Genomic DNA, 20,366 nt, shown 5'->3' with positions numbered 1-20,366 from the left:
ATGCATTGTGTTAATTGTCTGGGATGGACACCAAGTTGGACAAGGTGTGAGGGGCAGGGTGCACAGAGTCCAAACTTGTCTTTACCCAAACCTGCTCAGCTACTTTGTTGTTGTTGTTATTTTCTGGGAATGGAAAGCAGAGTGTCTATATGCTAGGCAAGTGCTCTGCCACTGAGCCTTGCCCACACTGCAGATTGGAATAACAAAAGATAATACAGATTTTCCACTTTGTATGTGGACTGCTCCAATCTCCACCTTCACTCCCCAGTGCTGGGGTTTGAACTCAAGTCTTTCTAAGTAGTAAAGCATCAAGTTTATTGAAAGGGGACTTAGAGTAGACTTTCCATAGAGAGGGGTCTCAGAGCCAGGAATCCCCCCCGGAAAGTGGCTTTTATGGTGTATTAACTCCCCTCCTACTCCAGGACACAATTGGTTGGTGAGGGCCTGCTCTTGCACTCAGCCCTGGGGGCAGAGAGAAACCTTAGTCTGCCCAAGGGCCCTCAAGTATTTTCTTTCTTTCTTTCTTTCTTTCTTTCTTTCTTTCTTTCTTTCTTTCTTTCTTTCTTTCTTTCTTTCTTTCTTTCTTTCTTTCTTTCTTTTTTTTGCCAGTCCTGGGCTTGAGCTCAGGGCCTGAGCACTGTCCTTGGATTTTCTCAAGGCTAGAGCTCTACCACTTGAGCCTCAGCACCACTTCCAGCTTTTTCTATGTATGTGGTACCGAGGAATCGAACCCGGGTCTTCGTGCATGCTAGGCAAGCACTTTAACCACTAGGCCAAACTCCCAGCCCCCTCAAGTATTTTTCATTGACAAGAATATATTTATCATATATAACATGATGCTTTGAGATATATGTAATAGAATGGTCCAAATTAAGCCAATTAACACTTGTTCTTTTGTATGGCAGAGAGAGAATGCATAAAATGTCCCTTTAGCATTTTTCAAGAATAAAATATATGGTCATCATTTGTTTTCACTGCATTGTCCAGTAGGTCTTTTGAATCTGTTTCTTCTAACTGAAATTTTAGACCTCCCCAGCTTCCTGTGCTTGTCTTCTCACCAGTTAAATCATCAACAGTGGAATCTAATGTGAATTTAGTAGATAATAGGAAGATGGCTGGGAACTGTGTGAGAGTTCAGCTGTGCCAGGGCATGCTTGTCCCGGGAGACCCCACTCTTAGTGTGGAAGTGGCCTGACAGAACACACAGGAACATGCATGGGACTCTCTGGGACTTTGGGAAAACAGCAGTGAGGGATCCCTGGCTCCTCATCTGTATCACAGAAGACGCTTTTCAACAACAGGCAATTTTAAACTCTTAATTTTTCTTTTTTCTTTTTCGGCTACAAATACATTGTTTTAAATGACTGGTCATATCTAAAAAGAATGTTAGTCAAATACATAGATGGTATTTTGTCTGTTCCCAGTATACATAAAGCACTGTTTAGTATGGATAACACAGCAGTCAAATGGTGGACAGTTTACTTAATTAATTTGATGCTGAACTATCCAGAATGGCCATTGGCTGGCACATCTACATTTTACTCTGGTTGGTGACTCTCCAATCTCAAAATCAGTGGTGAGAGGAGGGCTTCAAAGGTATCCGTAGACAAGAATAATATGGAAAAGTTTCTTTGCTGTACTATTTTAGGCCCACACTGGAGTGGATGGCGAGGTAATCTATCAGTTTGTGAGTGTCTACAAAATGCAACTCTCCAGATAACAGGTTTAAAGTAAAGATTTAATACAGCCTCCATCTCCTATGATGTTGCAGTGACAGTTTAAAACTCATTCTCTAAATCTCAGCAGACTTTATAGCTAGCAGTGGGCCAATATAAAGTTTAATAGCATTACAACACATAAATCATCTTTTAAAGATGCTACTAGTAGCTCCAATATTAAATGCAGACAATCGCCTGTGGTATAAATAATTTATCAAACACCATTTCAGATTAGCCTTCCATGCTGAGTTATTTATTTTAGCCTTTTCTGTACGATTCCTAAGGCACTTTTTGAAAGATCCATTACTGGTCAGTTTAATGAACTTGGGGGTCTGTTTTGTCCCCTCAAGCACTCGGGTACAGCTGTGGTGACCATTACGTGGCCGACGCGGACCTCTTTGTGCCTTTTACAAGTGCTGCCATTTGTCATGGAGCGGTAAACGGAGCTGCACATTGGAGCCCGGGGACACATTGTGTGGTGCAGTGATGGAGACAAACAGATAGCTCTATAAAGTGCTGCTTGTCACAGACGACTTGTACTACAGTACATCACTCTTATTGTAATCTCATTTAAGAAGCAGGGGTGGCCCTAGGGACTGCTATTCCCAGTTAGTTTGGTCTTTGTAGCCATAAAGCAGGAAGTGCTCCTTTTATATTCTTGGAACTTTTAGGGAGTGTGCTTTGCTTGGATTAATTATTCCAGGAACTTGAGCACAGCCTGGGTGAGCGTTTGTCAGCAGGTTTGTTCGGCCCTCTCTCTGGCTTGGGGCTTAGAGGTAAACTGCATTTTTAGGAGCCCTCTGGCTTGCTTTATTAAATAAGTTACCAGTTATTGAGCATCTGCTGGGTGCCAGGTACTATAGTAAGTGCTTTTTGTAGTTGATTTCTAATTTTTACAGCAATCTTGAGGGAAAGATTTTTTACCATTCTGTCAGAGGTGGAGAATGAGCCCAGAGAGGTGAAGTGACTTTACCAAAGCAGCACAGCAGTGAACAGGAGACTGAAGATGCAAATCTTGTTTGTCTGCCAGAGAGCCTGGGCTCTGTTGCTAGGCGCTCGGTCACTGGGGCCATGGTTAGTGACTCAAGTAGAAGGTGTGATGCTGTTGTCCTCCCAACCTTGTTTCGTTTTGCTTTGTTTGTTTTTAGTAGCCACCATACATCCTGCAGGGCGGAATATTGTTGCAAGTTCCCTTGGGATAAGTAGCTCAACCTGTGAGCAGCTGGGGGCGGGGATGCTAGCCCAGCAGGGAATAAGGAGAAGCCCAGGCTTGGCCAGCCTGGGGGCTACTTAGGGTCTTGGTCAGAGCCTCTCTGCCATAGTGGTTCCAGCAGCTGCTGCTCAGGAGCCAGGGAGAGCATTCGACATCTTCTAGAAAAGGACTGCATGCTTTCCTAGGAAGAATGGGTTGAAGAGGAAGGAACTACCTTTCCTGTCGGTATTGTGGGCCAGAGGCTTAGAATACGGTGTTTTCTCGGCCTCTTGCCACTAGTTTGTGGTTTTCTTGGATAGTTTTTAGAAGTATTTGGTAGCACATGGGAAAGACAAACATTGCTTAATTGTAATGCCCAATAGTATATTTGCTTGTGTGTGTGTGGGGGGGGATTTTCTCCTCTAGAATTGATGGAAAGAGGAAATAAAATTTAAGCATATGTTCCTGATTTTAAAAGCTCTTGCATGGGGCTGGGAGTTTGGCCTAGTGGTTAAAGTGCTTGCCTAGCATGCACGAAGACCTAGGCTCGATTCCTTGGTACCACAAACATACAAAAAAGCCGGAAGTGGTGCTGAGGCTCAAGTGGTAGAGCTCTAGCCTTGAGAAAGTCCAAGGACAGTGCTCAAGCCCTGAGCCTAAGCACAGGACTGGCAAAAAAAAAAAAGCTCTTGCATGTAACAGCACACATGATCCTGTGTACATAAAGTTTCAGAATTTGCATAATTTTCTCAGTTACCTGCTCCCATGGCAGAACTTTTGGAAAACAGAGAAAGACTTGCTCCACTGTAGGTATGGTCAGCAGTCTACTTTAGCTTGCATGGAGGGCTCTGTGATCAGACATGCCTGTCCAGTGTCCTGTATGTTTCCATGTCCTAAATTTCTCCCTGCTCTGCTCCTCCCAAATAAAAACATTTGGGAATAGCTGCTGTTCTCTTAAGTGTGTCTGGTGGGATTTGAGATGTTCCACAAGGTTGCTAGTTCAAGTACTGGCAGCAGTGGTGAGAAAAGACAAAGAAAGGAAATAGTTAAATGACAGAGAAGAGACAGGAGACTGGAGCCGGGAGCAAGCAGACGTTCCCCGCGTGCACACGCACATGGAAGAGTGGTTAATAAGTGAAGCAAGTTGGAATGAGGTTGCATTCGTTAAGTGCCTACTTGTGTTTGGCTGTCTGGGGGGGGAGCCGCCGCCACTGCTGCCACCATCTCTCTGGCAAAAGATTTCTTTTGCCACTGCTCTCACGATGTTTGATAGGGCTGTGGAGGGACTGTTGAGTTTTGGGAGAGTTCCTATTTGAGTGAATCCTTGCAGAGCTGCCTGTGTATTTAGAAGAGGATAATGGGCTTCATTGGCTTAACAAAGGGGTTGGGGGACAAAAACCTGGAGTGAAGATCCATCCTCCATACCAGCTTCTTCTAGGCGGAGATCCTGCTTCCTGCAGAGCCTTCTGCATCCTCACAGAGGCTGTAGAGGGCGCTCCCGCCCCTGGTATCCACACTGGCTTGGGGCTGGCTGAGAAGCAGGTGCCTTTCTGCATGCAGATAGTAGCACCCGTGACTGTAGTGTTCAGGCTTAAGCCAGGCTGGGCCCGGACTCCTCTCTTTGAAGTCACTGGGATGAGCTGCTCAGCTCGTGTCAGGACCGTTGTGTTTTGATGGACGGGGAAGTGGCTACAGTGCTTCCTCTGCGAAGTTGTTGCATTTGTGTCCTTGATAGTAAAGTAAATGGCATGGACTCTGGTCCCAAGGCCAGCCTGCCACTACACAGCCGTTTTCTGAGGGCCGGGTGTACAGCCTAACGGTTAACCCTCCTTGAAGCTTTGCCGAGCCAGCTGGTGTTTCCACGGCCCCTACTCAGTACTCTTTAGTCTTTTTGAGGGCACGCTGTGTACACTCCAGTCTGAGCACTGCACTAGACTCGGAAGTCCCAGAGCGTGGCTACTGTGGAAGTATATCCATCTCTATTCCTGTAGCTGTAAGCCTCTAGCACACAATGTGGCATGTCTTCATTCTTACTACTTCCACCTGGGGCAGAGGCCAGCGTGATTCAGAGCACTGAGTCATCAGTGCACACTGGGGCAGCAGGTAGATTCTCTTGGGAAAGAGGCGAGCTACTGTTGTGATAGTTGTGTTACTCCGTCCTTAGCCCCACAGCAGTAACTTTCAGTCATCATGTTACCAGAAATTGCAGCCATTCGTAAAATTTGGTGGTGTTATGATAAAGGTGATGTCCAAGGGGTTACAGTTGTGCAGTCGGGTAGAGAGTACACTTTTTGTTGGACAGTGTCACCCCTTCCCTCGCTCTCCTGTTTGCCCTCCCGTCCCACCCACAAGTTATATAGTTCATTTTCAACGTAGTGTCCAGTGAGGAACATTGCTGCATTGATTCACCCTTTGTTCTTTGATTTCTGTGTGGTTTCAGCCATTTTTGATCAGGGTTTAGCAAACTAATAAGCCCATGAACCCAATTCAGCCCACATCTGTGTTATTGTGTGCTGATTCCGAGGTTTGGTAGTTATTGAAGATAATTAAGCCATGATCCTTAGCTCTCAGCCTCCTGAGTAGCTAGGATTACAGGTAGAGTCACTGGTGCTGGATACAACACGTTTGTTTGTTTGCTTTTTAAATAGTTGTCTGTGGCTGGCTTGTGCTACTTTGTCAGAGTTGTATAGTTGCAACAGAGGTTGGATATGCTCACAATGTCTATAAACAGTTCACTGCCCTGCCCTGCTGTAGATGGTAACTGGAGACAATACCACAGTTATGTGGTGGTTGTGTAATAGGGGTAGTGCAGGCAGAAGGTTTGAAAGACCTAGACCTTCCACTTAGCAGCTGAGAAACTTTAGACAAGCCTCTAAAATCTGTGTTGACAACACTGCAGGGCTCGTGGGAGCCTGCACTCCACCTGGGAGAGAAGGCGCTGTGAGTGCTGTGGCTTGGTGAGGACATTCTACATTATGTCTGCCTTTCTCTTTCTCAGGAGGAGGAAGCCAAGAAGCTGGTGAGCGAGGCCATTGCCGCTGGCATCTTCAACGACTTGGGGTCTGGTAGCAACATTGATCTCTGTGTCATCAGCAAGAGTAAGCTGGACTTCCTCCGTCCATACTCGGTGCCCAACAAAAAAGGGACCAGGTGAGTGGATGGAGATGACATTCTCTCGGTGTTACATAGCTCATGGCCACCCTGGTATTTTCCTGGCATCTGCACCAGGCTTTCTGAGAGCCAGTGTTCCCCCAGCAGCCTCATACCACAGACCTTCGAGGCTGCGCTGCTGTGACCATAGCTGCTGTGGGATAAGGAGGAGTGTTGGGAGGCATCAGGTTGTGGTGGGAGAGGTGGATTGGCCCAGGAGAGGCTTGGGCTGTGAGTTGGGGTGGGAAGGTTTCAGTCTCCTCTGCGCTTCCTCTAGGGTCAGGACCCTCTGAGCTGTGAATGGGTTGTGCGTAGAGGTCTAAGTTTCAGAACACCTGGCCTCCAGATGGATCAGAGATGTCTGAAAGGCTCTGAGCTAATGGCTGGGCACCCGAGCGTTGGCCTCAGAGCTGCGGGGGCTCATCATCCTAGAAGGAGGTGTGTCTCGTGAGGCCTGGGCTTTAGCACCGTCCACAGTGCAGGCAGGTTTAGAGTGGGGGATGAGGCGCTAGTTTGTTTTCTGAGCAGACTTGGTAGCAGATGTGTGCACAAGTGTGTTTGCTCATGGCAGTTCTTTCTGGAGCCCAAGCAGCCCACATGTGGTTCTGAGCTGCATTCAGCAGTGGGAAGTGTGCGAGTGCCTGTGGCTCCTCAGCTGTGGATCAAGGAAGGACCAGCCGTGGAGGCAGTCGGGCTTTGCTGCAGTTCTGGCTGTTGGGCGGGTGCTGGGGACGGCCCTGCGAGGTTCAGTTGCTTTGGCCATCCAGCTCCCTTGGGCTTTGCTGAGGAAGAAGCAGTGTTCAGGCACAGATCTGTTTAGCTGGGCTCTTTCTTTCAGCACAGGGACCATATCTGTGGAGCAGGGCAGTGGGGTGGGGGTGGGGGCGCTCTTCAACAACTTACCCAGAGCTACCTCTGAGCCATTGGGAAGGAACGCTTCTGCTTGCAGGAGCCTTGGTGCAAAGGGAGCTGGCAGACAGGAGAAGGTGCGAGGCCTGTCCCCAGCACTGCAGAACCCTGCGGGCGAGCTGGCAAGACCCTGTGGCACTCGACAGCCACACTCTAACAGAGACAGGGCACTGTCTGGGTGACGGGAGCTGGCAGGCGAGGTCCGTGGCCCAGCAGACAAGCTGGCACCACGCGTATTGGTCAGCCCCATGTCACACGCCCCTCTTCCTGCAGTCCCGTGTCACACACCCCTCTTCCTGCAGCACCCAAGCCCGAGCAGCTTGCCTTCATGCTGCCGGAACACACAGGGCACCGTGCCCATGGGCCACACAGCTGGGCCAGGCACAGGGGCCTCCATCTCAAAGGCCTCAGGCTGCCCAACCCAGTGGGTGCTGGGGTTACCAAGCCTGCAGGGGTGCAGATTTGAAAGGGTCCCCTCACACAGGGTGGTGAGGAAGGTGAGCCACTTTCCATCATCACTCCTCAACTGCTTCTTGCTCCCTCTTGAAGCCTGAGCGTCCATGTGAGCAATGACTATTCCAGGACACATGAGTGGTGTACCTAGCACAGCACCTCCCACCCCCCCAAGCTGGGTCACCAGCAGCTCTGTCCAGCTGGGGACCGAACAGATGGGCAGCGGGCTTGATGAGATCAGGCTGCCCGGCGCTGTCCTCAGGGAAGCAGCGCTGGGTCTGTCCTGGTGGGCCCGGTCGTTGGCCGCACCACGCCGCGCAGGACGGCTCGCTCTGTGAATCCGTGTGGGGTTGAGAAGCCAGGTGCTGCGGTGGCTCTGTGGTGACTGTAGAGGGGAAGCAGCAGCAGGACAGTTGCAGTTCAGAGTATTTTCTGTGGCTAAAGGGAGCACTGGGAGACAAGAGCCTACGTGACGAGGGTGGGGTAGAGAGGCTGTGCCAGCAGCACAGAGCCCTCCCGTCTCCCCCACAGTCCGCGTCTGCAGCACTGAAGAAGAGGAAGAGAACCTTCGGGAAGGCAGCCGAGGGTGGCAGGCCCGCCCGCTCTGCCACGGCGTCCTAACCGTGTTTTGTTCCCTCTCTCCAGGTTTGGCCGGTACCGGTGCGAGAAGGGGACCACCGCGGTCCTCACCGAAAGGGTCACCCCCTTGGACATTGAGGTGCTGGAGGAAACTGTGCAGACCATGGACACTTCCTGAGCGGGCTGAGCGGGCTGGTCTATTGTGGAAGGGTGGGGACACTGGAGCCCCCTCTGCTCCCCAACATGTTCATTTGGCTACTGTTTGCTGAAAGAAGCTCAATAAAAAATTGAAGACCACGGTGGACGGCTGAGGCTGTCTGTAATCTGTCTATAATCTATCCTATCCACCCGGCCTCCCTTTCACACTCTCAGTCTCCTCTGGAACGGGTCGTGAGGGAGCTCGTCGCCGGTGCTGCTCTCCTGCAGCAGGTCAGGCTTCCGCTGTGGGTCACCTGGGTTCTTAGTTGATGAGCTGTGCTGCCCCCATGCTCAGTGCTTCCCTGTGACTGGGGTGGCCCAGGAATGTGTCCCTACAGGGTCACGAGAAGGGCACAGCTGGGCCTCAGCAGCCAAGTAGGAAGCTCATAGTGGAGCTTCAGGCTGGGGTGTCTCTGTGGTGTGCAGCAGGCCCTGGGATCATCCCAGGCTGGCCACACTCAATCCCAAGGAAGGGCAGGCAGCAGGCGTCCTGCCGTCCCTGTGAGACACTGGTCAGCTCCACTTGAAGTGCGTGCTAAGGGTACTGCGGCGTGGTAATGAGTGTGTGCTCTGTCACACCCCTCAGGCCCGTGTGACCAGGCTGGTGGTTATGAGGGCAGGCAGCACGGGCACTGCGAGCCTGAAGCAGAGTAGATTCAGGAATTGTGCTGTGCAGGAGACGGGTTTCTGGAGAACATTCTGGGGCTGGGAAAGAGTGGGGGAGTACTGAGGGCAGCACCTTGGCTAATGATCAGAATTCCCTGAGGAACTTCAAAACCTTCCACGCTTATTCGGAACACCTGGGCCCGACCCCTTGTCTTCAAGCTGTGTATGAGTGAGGTTTGGGATGAGCCTGTTCAAGAGAATGTGCAGTGCTACCACCACCCTGGAGCGCTCCCATCCTGGAAGTACCCTTCCCCTGCCCAGCTTAGTTCAAATGCAGTGACCCATGCAGCTGACAGCAGAAGCCAGGGGAGGGCCTGGGGGAGAGGAAGGGCAGGAAGATGACAGGAGGACTGTCGTCTGAGGATTAGGGTGAGTGCAAAAATGAAAATTCAAACTACTCCCTCCAGAATTCACATTTATAAATTAGTCTTCACAGTTACTCCTATTGGGGAGCAAGAAATAAATGAACATATTTTGGCTTTCCTACACATGGTACAATTGGACTTTTAATTCTTGACTTGTGTGGTCCGTGGATTCGAGCTTTCTGGATGGGTGACTGGGTTTTGGATCACCTGCATTGAGCTAGCTCACGTCCATCTTTTATGTCTAATTCTGTGGGCAGCCCTGAAGGTAGAAACGACGAGTCCCATTTTATAGGCTCAGAGAGGCTAAGAAACATGCCCAAGGTTGCGCCAGGAAGATGCAAAACCAGAATCTGTAAAGAGCAGCCTGAGGGCGAAGCCATTAGATTGGTTTTTGTAGACCATGCTTCCTTCCCGTGAGGAACTAAGCTTAACACTGATCATAAAGTGAGCGGGAGCCTCCCGGAGGGTGATGGAATGCCTGGATGAGGCAGGGGTTCAGGGGGACATGGCAAACCAGACCGCAGGCAGGACCTGTGGCTTTCAGCCAGTTTCCTTCCTGCAGCTCTACACTAGATACTAGATTCTCCTCCTTGGTGCTCATCAAGTTATAAGATGCAGAAAAATATGAACAAAATCCCTCATCTACTAAAAAAAAATTTCCACTTTATCCCTTTACAATAGAGTAAGCACATAGCTTGATTGGAAAGATACTAAGAACTACAACTTAGCTTGCAGCTAACCATCTTCAAAGGCTCACATGCCAGTCACACTGGCTCCTGTCGGTGTGGACCTGGCCAGGTCCTAGAAAAAGATTCACATTACAGTCCAGGCACAGGGGCCACGGAGCCTGCCACCCCTGCTAGCCCAGCGGAGGCTCCTCAACTGTTCAGAGAAAAGACTTTGCAGTTGACCGGCCCCTGCCATTCTGCATTGAGCTTAGCCACCCAGGAGCCTGCCCAAGGCCGTTCTTGGCTGTGCAGGTTCCTAGGTGCCACTTCGGGGAGAAGACTCATAAGGCGAGGTGGTGTTGGCTTGGATAAGGCACTGCGTGTCCACGTTCAGGCACTTGATGTCCACACGTGCATCTGTTTGGCAACCTGGTGCACGTAACTGATGTCCGGTCTCTGGTTGGGGTCAGGGTAGATACACATACTGACCAGTTCTCGAAGCTGCAAGGGAGAGTTGTTTCGTTACTGTTTGTGTTTGAGGGTCCCTGGGTCTTGAGCCTGGGGCCCTGTGCTTACTAGGCAGATGCTCTACCACTTAGCCTCATGCCCCAGCCTTTTTTTGTCTGTGTTTTTTGTTTTGCCAGTTCTGGTCTCAGGGCCTGGGCACTATCCTTGAGCCTTCTCAAGGCTAGTGCTCTAGTACTTGAGCCACAGCACCACTTCCGACCAAGGAATTGAACCCAGGGCTTTGTGCATGCTAGGCAAACACTCTCTACCACTAGGGCATACTCCTGGTCCACATTCACTTTTTACCAGTGTATGGGTTTTCACTTCTGGCATTGACAGCAATGCATCCTGAACACCACATGGGTCGAGATGGAGCTCTCACTAACTTTTTGCCCAGGCTGGCCTCAAACTTTGATCCTCTTGACCTTAATCTCCTGAGCGGCTACTACATGCCTGGCTGGTTCCTGATGGTCTTAAGAAGAGCCTTTTGAATGCTTCTTCTATCTCTATCAGTGCCTTTGATAGTCAGAGCACCTCAAAGATGGCTGTCCTCATTTGAGGTGAAGAAGAATGCTAGAAGGTGGAGTGAAAGGTGCAGTCACAACTCCCAAAGAGCAGCAGGCCCACTCCTAGGCCTGTGTGGCCCCAGAGGACATGCCCTGAGACCCTAAGAGTTGTTAACCCACAAGTCATTTTGAACCTTAAACTGTACACACCTTTAGGCAAATCTGTGTGCTTGCTTCCTAGGCGCATGTGTGTCTGCTATCAAGAAGAGCCCTGAACCAGAGCATGGGCTTATTGATCATAATCAATGCATTAGCATGCAGTGGGCTGCAGGCTGCACACCCCCATGGCCGCCTCACTGTGCTCATGAAAGACGGCGCTTTTTAATTATACAGACACTGAAGGCTTTGCCCACCTGGGGTGGGGGAGGGGTGCTTGAGCCTCTGATCACCTAATGTTCTGATAGCCTGGGTGCCAATTATTTTAGTGGTAATTAAAATAATGACCTTAAGAATCCCATATCTTAACATGTGTCTGGGCTCACTGCAATGTTTCTCATTTAAATACCTGCTTCTGCAGAGCTAGCAGGCTGGTGAGTCATGGGCAACAGACAGAGGGGGTTCCAGTGGGCCCAGCCAGTGTGCTGCTCCCTACGTTAGTGGAGGGGTCAAGCCTGGTTTCTTGCACAAGAGGGGCCGCCTCAGGAACTTCCCTCTGCCTTTCCCTGACCTGGCTTGGCTGGGGAAGGAAGCTCTGTTCTGTGAACCTTGCAAAGGCTCGAAGCACTCAAGGATGTAACAATGCTTATGCTGAGAGGGAGGCCCCAGGGATCCAAGGTCCTTTCGAGACAGTACCTCTCCCATGCACATGGCACTTGGGCAGGGAGCTGGCAGATGGAAATCCCCAAGAACATAGCTGGAGGTGCAGTCACCACACAGCCGTGACTACAGATTAGAAAAAAGTCTCAGAAATCAAAGAGAAAATAAAGTGTCTTATTTTTGTACTTCTGCAAGATGGTACAACCGCAAAAACCAGGATATGTGCTCTGGGGCTCCCAGCTGGGCACAAGGTCCTGGGGCTGCTAGCAGTCAGGTCCTGGAGTGGAGAGGCCAGAATGGCTGGCATGGGAGACTAGCACACCAAGGCTCTGGGGTGTTCACTTGAGCCTCAGAAGGCACCTGCACAGCTGCCTAGAGGTGGCACGTGTGCTAAGCTGTTGGCTCTAAGCCCCTTGCTTCTCTAGAGACCTTCTGCAGAGGTCCAAAGTTAAGTGAACAACACAAAAGACAGCAAATGCAGCTGAGCTTGCTTAGGAAGTAGAAGTGGCTTTTCCTTTCCTGCCAGCGCTATAGCATCTGAAGATGTTCAAGAGAACTTTCGAGGCAGAAGCTGGAGGAAGCCCCTGCACAAGCCCCGAAACTACACTCCCCACCCCAACACCTGGAACAGCACAGCGGCCTCCATGGGGGCACCCATGGGCTTGGCTTCTAAAGAGATGGGCCATGGAGAAGCAGGGTGGCACTGAGAAGGTACAGGGCCCATCTTTGGTAAGTTCCGCAGCTTTGGTGGGTTTGTTACCTCGGGGGCCAGCCTGAATGCCAGTGAGGGTCCCGCAGGTCAGGCTGGTAAGGCCTCAGACCCCTCCTCTGTGCCTTGACCTCCAATAAGCTGAGAGCCGGATGGGCTGCAGGGTCTGGTGTAGTGCTTCCCCAAGCCGCCCTTCCATTCCTGGGGAAGCTGCGTGGCACGGGGAGCACTCCAGACCTGTCTCCCCTCACCAACTCACCTTCTCAGAATAATGTTCGCCGGGGAGGGGCGGGTAGTCACACTGCTCGATCTTCTGGCACAGGGAGAAGAGGTTCATTTTGTCTCCATAGAAGGGGCTCTGGAGGGCAGCCATCTGCAAGGCAAGGGGCCAAGGTCAGTCTGGGGGCCTAGGGGCTCTCCTGGGTGGGGCAGGGTCCTTCTGCAGTCCTCTCTGCAGCAGAGAGCTGATACCACCTTTAAGAAAAGAAAAGAGACAGTGGAACCAGGGTTCCGGGGACTGGGCCCTTTCAAAGCAGTTGTCATCTTACTTGGGCCTCAGCTCTTAAGGACTGAGGTGGATGGGAAATGGGCTTCGCTCGTGAAGATCTGTGCCTGGGAGTGGCCACTCTTCTCCCAGGGGACTGTCCTGTTATCTGCAGAGTGATTCCAGCTGGACGCTGGTGGCTCATACCTGTAATCCCAGCCTCTCTGGAGGCTCATGTCTGAGTACTAGTTTGAAGCCAGCCCAGGTAGAAGAGTCTGTGAGATTCCAATTAACTACTAAAAAACTGGATGTGGAGCTGTGGCTCAAGTGGTAGAATGCTAGCCTTAAGTAAAGTAAAAGCTTAGGGACAGCACCCAGGCCATGAGTTCAAGCTCCAGGATTGGCACAAAACATTCAAAAAGAAAAAAAAAAAGTGCTTTCAGGGGTGCTGGTGGGAGGCTGACGCCTAAAGCTACGTCTCTGGGAATTCACCCACCTAAGGGGTCCCCACTCCCCTGGGTGGGGTAGAGAGTGGGTAGGCGCTTCCTGTTCTGCTTGTCCTATGCTGTTCCTGTCCCCCCCACCCCCATGGAGCTGCTGTCTGGAGTAGGAGGCCTGGTCATGGCTGGGTCTCAGGGAAGCCCAAGGACAGAAGGGAGATGGTGGCTCAGGTCTTTGTTCTGCACCCATTTTTGTGTGTCTGGTCCTTGGCCTCCTGTTAGACCTACAGGACCTGGTGCAGCTCAGCCTGGCACTGGGTACTACCACCGAGCTGTCTGTTGAGGCCCAGAAAGGAGATTGGCCCTGAAGAGGAGGACAGTGGGATGGGTTATTGAGTTGGGGGCTTCCAGACCTTCTAGAAGGCCTTCTTTGCCTTAAGGACACTTGGGGGTACCCAGAGGGGCCGTGGAGGGCTCCACAGGGCAGCATAATGAAATTCAAGTGGTTTCTTGTCGCCCCTACTTGTCCATCTTTCTACCAAATGACAGCATGGTGCCTTTGCTACTGAAGCACCTTCCTGCCTGTCCACTGGGCTCTGACTCCTTCCCGAGTGGCCAGGCTACTGGGAGCTCTGCACTATCACCCCCGAGGGCTCCTCTGTCACCTCATGTGTGGGGAGTGGGGTGGCTGGAAGGGCATACCTGCACTGGCATCCCGGTCTATCTGTGAGCCTGTCCAGTGCCAAGTGTAGGCTGAGCCCCTCCAAAGGGCCCGAGGGCCACCTGGGGTCTGCAGATGGCCTCGGACCCAGGCCTGGCAGTCTGTTCTGGCAGCACCTGTGTGGCCTAGCATTCTGATTTGAGCTTGAGCGCCTGGAGGCCTGGACATGGGTCTGGCAGGGGAGAGCTGCAGGTCTTGGTCACTGTGGGTCACCGCCTGCCCCAGAGCCGTGGGGTCTGCACAGAGTGGGACCAGAGTGACGAGCAAGTGCCCCAAAACTAAAACAAGAGCCTCGGGCACTCCAGAGGCCATCTGCTGTCCAGGAGGAGCCGCAGAGGCTCCAGAATGGTCACCCAGAGGTCCCGAGGGACTTTCAGAGGCGGCCTCTGCTCAGGGTGGACACATGGAGTGCCGGTCCCTCTGACAGGCGTGGGCCGTGTGTTTCCATATATGTAACCAGGGAAGTGAACTGGCTGGCGGCCTGTGGTCTGATTTTCACGAACTGGCTGATGGAGGTTCCAAAACGGACCTCCAAGGTCCTTCTCCGGAACCTTTCTCTACAATACTTCAGAAGGCACTGTTGCACGTGGCCTGCGCTCCCCGTTGACAGGGTTTGTCCGTCCTCCAACTGCAGGTGCCAGGGCCCAGCTGCGGGCTCCCACCCCTGATCTGGGCAGCAGGCCGGGAGGGGACCTCTGGCACCAGTGAGATGAGAGTGATCACCCAGGACACCCGCGGCTGCTGGGCCTGTGATGGATTGGAGTAGAAGAGGAATTGCTTTTGGGGGATGATGCTTGTTAGAACTGCCAAAGCCACAGCTCTCAGCACTGAGCCTCCTGCCAAACCTTCCCTGCCTGGGGTGAGGAGGCTGACACCGAGATGAGGAGAGGAGGGCGGGTGGGCACTCGCCCTGCCCGGCGGGCTCAGGGAGACTGGTATGTGATGTGAGATGTCACAGGGAGAGGGGATCGGTCTCAGCCAGGACAGTGACAGCAGCTGCCTCTTGCCTGTAAGGGGCCCAGACACCCATCTCCTCACCCGACACGGCCCAGGGTGACGCATGACCCAGAGGCGACCTGCCATGCACTAGGCGGCCCTGCTCAACAAGGAGGGGCTCCCCGGCCGGGCCACTGCCCTCACCACAATTCCAGAGCAACGTTCAATGCAGGGGCAGCCAGAATCGCCCAGCCTGATCTCTGGTGTCTGTGCTGGTAGAGGCTGCCAGGAGGAGGCCTCCCAGAGAGAAGCCTGGCACTGGGTCGGCCGACTCCTTCAGCTTCGTGCTCCTACCTAAGTAAATAAAATCTAGCAGGCCCAGGCATCACGCTGGCAATGAAAACAAACCACTGGCTTCCAATAAGGCCATGCCCAGGAATGTGTCCGGTTCCACCGCTCAGTGGGTCACTGGCCACAAGCTCTTCCTCCAGTGGCCTGGCCTCCCTGTGGTACACCCTAGTAAGGACACGAGGCGTGGGTTTGCAAGGTGGGCTTGGCACAGCTCCTGAAGGCATCCCTGGCTCAACCCCGAGCTGGCCGGTAACAAGCTTGGATTTAGGATCCAGAGAGCGGAGGTTATTTATCTTGAGTTGTAACCACCAGACCCCAGTACCCCAGTGAGAGGAGGGAGGCCCTGGAAGTGAGGGGCAGAGGTGACAGGTGGGCATGGCCAAGGGGTTCAGCTGCTCTGTCCACTTCCGGTGGAGGAGGCAGATGGGCCCAGAACCTCTGGAAGGATCCAGCACTGCAGAGTATAAAGTCACGTGGCTCAAAGAAGGGAGCATGGCGGCCTCTGCACAGGGCCGGAGGCTGCCAGGGGAGTGCCCATCCCTGCCGCCTCCTCTCCTTCCAGGCCATGGAGGCAGGGGGCTCTGGGGTGGGCGGGGCCTGTCGCCCCCCTCAGGCTGCGCCCCAGGAGGGCTCTGCGGGCAGCCTTGCAGGCGGCCTCGCAGGAGGCTGGGCTGTGACTGCGGGGCAGCTCCGCCAATTATGGCAGCCCAGCCAGATGCGCCCCTCCCTGTCTGCTGGGGAAACAGCCGCTTCTCCCTCCCGCTGTGCTGCTGCGGGGTGGGGGTGGGGGGAGCAGAGGCAGCCAGGCTGAGCCTTTGAGGGGCTGGCCCCGGGAACTTGAGGGGGCCCAGGGCTGTGAGGCCAGCTCCATGCCAGGTTCCCCAGGATGTGCCATCTCCCACAGGACATGGCTTCCCGTTGCACCATACACCACCGCCAAACCAACGGGGCCTGGCGCTGGAAGGTGGACAGTGTTTAGGTGCTGGGAGGAGGGCTCGGAGCAGGCCAGCCCAACTGCAGGCCTGGTATGGAGGGAAGGCTTGGCATAAGCAGGAGGAGGCAGCTGCTCCCACTCCATCCCCCACCGGCACCGCATGGATGGCACACAGCCCTCCCAGCCTGATGGGCCTGCTCAGGATTGTTAGGGGCAAGAAACAGCTTCTGAAAATACAAAACACAGGTTGGACAAAGGGAAGGAAAACCAACTGGTCCAAGGATGATATTTATGGAGACACACAGAAGGAAGTCTTCCCCTGTGACTGGAGCTCACCTGCAGAGAGGCTTCCTACTGGCCAAAGCAAAAAGGGAAACAGGGCAAGCTGCAGGGACCTCACCCCAGCAGTGACAGGTGTGTAGCTCGAGCTGGATCAGAGCTGGGGGTCTGCCTTTACCTGAGTACTTCATCTGAGTCAGGTCCCCATCCACAGGGCCTCCCACTCTTTATCAGGCAGGGATGACCCCACTCCAGAGCTCAAAGTTCAAGCTCCAAGACTGGAAACAAAAAAGCCAGAAGTGGAGCCATGGCTCAAGTGGTAGAGTGTCAGTCCTGAGTGAAAAAGTAAGGAACAGCGTGCGTCCAGGCATTGAATTCAAGCCCCAGGGCTGGTAGAACAACAACAAAAGTCTTGTTCAGACCTTCCTAGTCTGACTTACCCGCGGACCTCATGACTTCTGGCCTCTAGGGGGAGCCCATGCGTCTGTGCCAAGCTTCTCTCCATGTTCAGGTTTGAACTCAGAGCCTCATGCTTGCTAGAGAGATGCCTTAGCACTTTTTGTGTTGGTAATTTTTTTTTTTTTTTGGTCAGTGGTGGGGCTTGGACTCTGGGCCTGGGCTACTGCCCTACCCCTTGAGCCACAGCGCCACCTCTGGTTTTCTAGTGGTTAGTTGGAGATGAGAGTCTCATGGTCTTCAGTGCTAGAGCTGGCTTTGAACTGTGATCATCAAATCTCAGCCTCTTAAGTAGCTAGGATTACAGGTGTGAGCCACCAGGCTTGGCTGTGCTGGTACGTTTTGAGACAGGGTCTTCCTTCCTGCCTGGGTGTACACCAGGACTGGGGTCCAATTTCTCCTTCGAGCTATGGACTGTGATCATTCTCCTCACCTCCAGGTGGCTAGGAGCTACTGGCTCCATACAGATGGAGCCACTGGCACCAGGTTTGGCCAGGCTTTCCAAGAATCTAACCTTGGGTGTGCACAAGGTGGTTCGTACCCAAAGAACAAATCTGGCTGCCAAGGAAACCAGTGTGGGGCAATCTGGGGGACTGGGGCCAAGCCTTCCTGCCAGACCCTATGTCACATCTCTGTTGGTGCTCCCCTGTCACGTCTGTGCACTCCTCCCAAAGCCTGGTAGCCAGAGGGTGAGCCAGCCCCACCTGCCACCACCAGCTGTCCTGCCTGGCCTTGTTAACCAGAGAGGTGAAGGGCACTGCAGTGTCCCGATGCCACGGCAGACAACACGGCCCCGGGCCCCCGCACCTGCCCACCACGTCCCAGATACTCCTGTGAGACAACTCGAGTGTGGCCCCAGCTCACCTCATACAGCAGGCAGCCCAGGGACCAGATGTCAGACTTGAAGTTGTAGCCATTCTCGTGGATCCTCTCAGGAGACATGTAGTATGGCGTCCCAACTGAAACACAGCAGGACAGGCCTCAGGTTCTGGTGGCCTTGCCCTCACTGGGCCTGTCCCCTTCTGTCAGCTGCGACACTTGACCAGAATGGAGGCACCCAGGCTAGTGGGGCAGGACACAGACCTGAGGGCTGGGCCTAGAACCCGAAGGGCTCCCAGGACCCACCAGATCTGAGAATTAGCCTGGGGGCTGCCGGGAAATGGGAAGCATTAGTCAGGGAATGGAGAGTTCAATAAGAAAATGTCCCTGCAGGTCACTGAGTCCAGAAGATTCTGGTCCAGGTTCTCGGCAGGGAACATTGTCAACACTGATCAAGGCAGTCACGACCTGGCCCATGTGGCCAATAAGCACAGCCAGGGTCAAAGCCCAGTGAGGCGTGGTGTGCACTGCTGAAGAGTTTAAGATAAAAGGATAAGCAGAGGGACCAGAAAGGCCATGTGCACAGCCACAGGACTGCGCATGAGCTGAGCAGGGGATGTGGAAGGACACAAGCACCTAGGAAACAATCCTGTGGCCAGACTTCCCACTCCAAGGTGGGCACCCGGACACAGAGAAGATCCAGAATGTGCTGAAATCACCCTGCATTGGCAGCTCACATGTGTCATTCTAGTTATTCAGGAGGCCAAGTTCTGAGGATTGTGGTTCAAAGCTAGCCCAGGCAGGAAAGTTCATAGACTCTTATCTTCAATTAACCACCAGAAAACTGGAAGTGGAGCTGTGGCTCAAGGTGATTGTGCACTAACCTTGAGCAAAAGAGTTCAGGGACAAGGGCCCAGGATCAATTCCCCCGCCCCCTAAAAATCCTGAAATAAATGCCAATAGGCAGTAAAATGGATAAAATGATAAACAATAATCCATTCACACAACGGAATACTATACAGCCACAAACAAGAACAAACCTGTCATATACAGCCAAACAAGTCCATCTTGCAGATATAATGTTGAGTGAAAGAAGCCAGGTACAAGAGAGTAGAAAAAAGTAGTTTATGCAAGTTAGGATCAGGAAAGGGCTCTACGAAGCTTTACTGTGTGTATCAAAGGGAAAAAGGAAAATGGAGATGAGGCTTTGCTGTTTTTCCCCGGGGACTCTCAGGATGGCACTCTGGGGAGTGCTGGGACTCTGTGTCAGCTCATCTAGAGGATGAGGTGAAGGTGACTGGTTAGCCCGGGGATATTATGTGGCAGCCACCGTATCACCTGGGTGGAATGGGTGGTACTCCCTGGGAAATGGGCCTGGCACCACAGAACACTTGAATCCTGGGAGACATGCAGGGACCAGGCTTCAGGTTTTCACCAGCAAGTGCAGGGTGAGTTGCTTGCAATTTTTGTCACAGAAGGGAGCTTTAAAAACCTCAACTACCATTTAGTGACACTGTTATTTAAAACAAAGACAGTTTCATATCAGAAAAAAAAATAGAAAACTCATAATCAGAACCTAGGAAGTCCCTCCCATGGATAAAGTCTAACTTGGTGAATGCACTATTATCTTCTTGTAAGGAGAGGAGAACTTGCCCTGGTCCTGCTGTGAAAGGCTGTGAATGGCTGCTCTGGGCTGTGGGCACCCAGCCCCAGGACTGTGCCTGGCCAAAAGCCCCAGTGCCCTGTGTGGGACAGGGGAAGGTTGCAAAAGGCAAAACTAAGAATACCATCTGGAATTTTCTTCCAAGATGCTAGGACTGGCTGGGCATGGTGGCTCTCACTTGTAATACCAACTATTCAGGAGGTAACCTTTGGGCAGATTATTGTTTTGTTTTTGGTTTAGGCCAGTCTGTACAAAACAAAACCTTGAGATGCCATCTCAACAACAACATAAAGCTGGGTGTAGTATTATCCTAGCCATGTAAGAAGTAGGAAGACCGTGGTCCGGGCCAGCCTGGCCTTAAGTGGGAGACCCTATGGCACTAGTTCCTGTGCAGTGCTTCAACTGACAGAGTGTCTGCTTAGCGTGGGTGAGGCCCTGAGTTCAAACCCCCGTATCACAAAAGGAAAACAAAAACCCCTAGATCCCAGTGGCTGGGCTGGGCCTGCTCAGTAAACATCTAAGAACACAGATCGAAGGGGCCTACAGGGGTGGGAAGTGTGTGTGTGTGGGGGGTCCCTGCCAGGCCTGTGCTGCCAGGCCTGGGCCTGCAGGAGGGGTGTGTGGCATCCTCACTCGGGGCCCCCAGGCCCCCTTGACCTGGCCAGCAGCTTTGTCCCAGAGTTAGGTCCTGCACAACTTGGATTTCTACCAACAACCACCATGCCAGCCAGCGTGGCAGGGCGCAAGGCACGCCTTGCCTGGGTTTTAAAGATGAAAGGACAGACTTCAAAGAGTCCTGGGCCTACTCTGGGCCACTAGAGGATCTGTCCCCAGCCCCAGGGGAGCG

The 20,366-nt window shown here is 52.7% G+C and overlaps 2 protein-coding genes across 3 annotated transcripts in view; one reads left to right on the top strand and one right to left on the bottom strand.

The window, feature by feature from the left end:
* Psmb7 (proteasome 20S subunit beta 7) overlaps window positions 1–8,303 on the top strand; it is a 55,928-nt gene extending 47,625 nt beyond the window's left edge. The window contains exons 7-8 of the mRNA XM_090330610.1: window positions 5,909–6,060; window positions 8,068–8,303. Of these exons, the coding sequence (XP_090186736.1) occupies window positions 5,909–6,060; window positions 8,068–8,179 (264 nt within the window). The 3' untranslated portion in view covers window positions 8,180–8,303. The remainder of the gene's footprint in view (window positions 1–5,908; window positions 6,061–8,067) is intronic.
* A 960-nt stretch (window positions 8,304–9,263) lies between these two features.
* Nek6 (NIMA related kinase 6) overlaps window positions 9,264–20,366 on the bottom strand; it is a 66,453-nt gene continuing 55,350 nt past the window's right edge. For both annotated transcript variants that reach the window (XM_090330609.1, XM_090330608.1), the window contains exons 8-10: window positions 17,902–17,996; window positions 12,696–12,809; window positions 9,264–10,399 (exon numbers count right to left, since the gene is read on the bottom strand). In XM_090330609.1, the coding sequence (XP_090186735.1) occupies window positions 10,289–10,399; window positions 12,696–12,809; window positions 17,902–17,996 (320 nt within the window). In that variant the 3' untranslated portion in view covers window positions 9,264–10,288. The remainder of the gene's footprint in view (window positions 10,400–12,695; window positions 12,810–17,901; window positions 17,997–20,366) is intronic.

Source organism: Megascapheus bottae, chromosome 3 (assembly GCF_031878675.1).
Source record: "Megascapheus bottae isolate mThoBot1 chromosome 3, mThoBot2.hap1, whole genome shotgun sequence".
NCBI classification, from domain to species: domain Eukaryota; kingdom Metazoa; phylum Chordata; class Mammalia; order Rodentia; family Geomyidae; genus Megascapheus; species Megascapheus bottae.
Note: the sequence above shows the minus strand (reverse complement) of the source record. Positions and strands in the feature narration are given on the sequence as shown.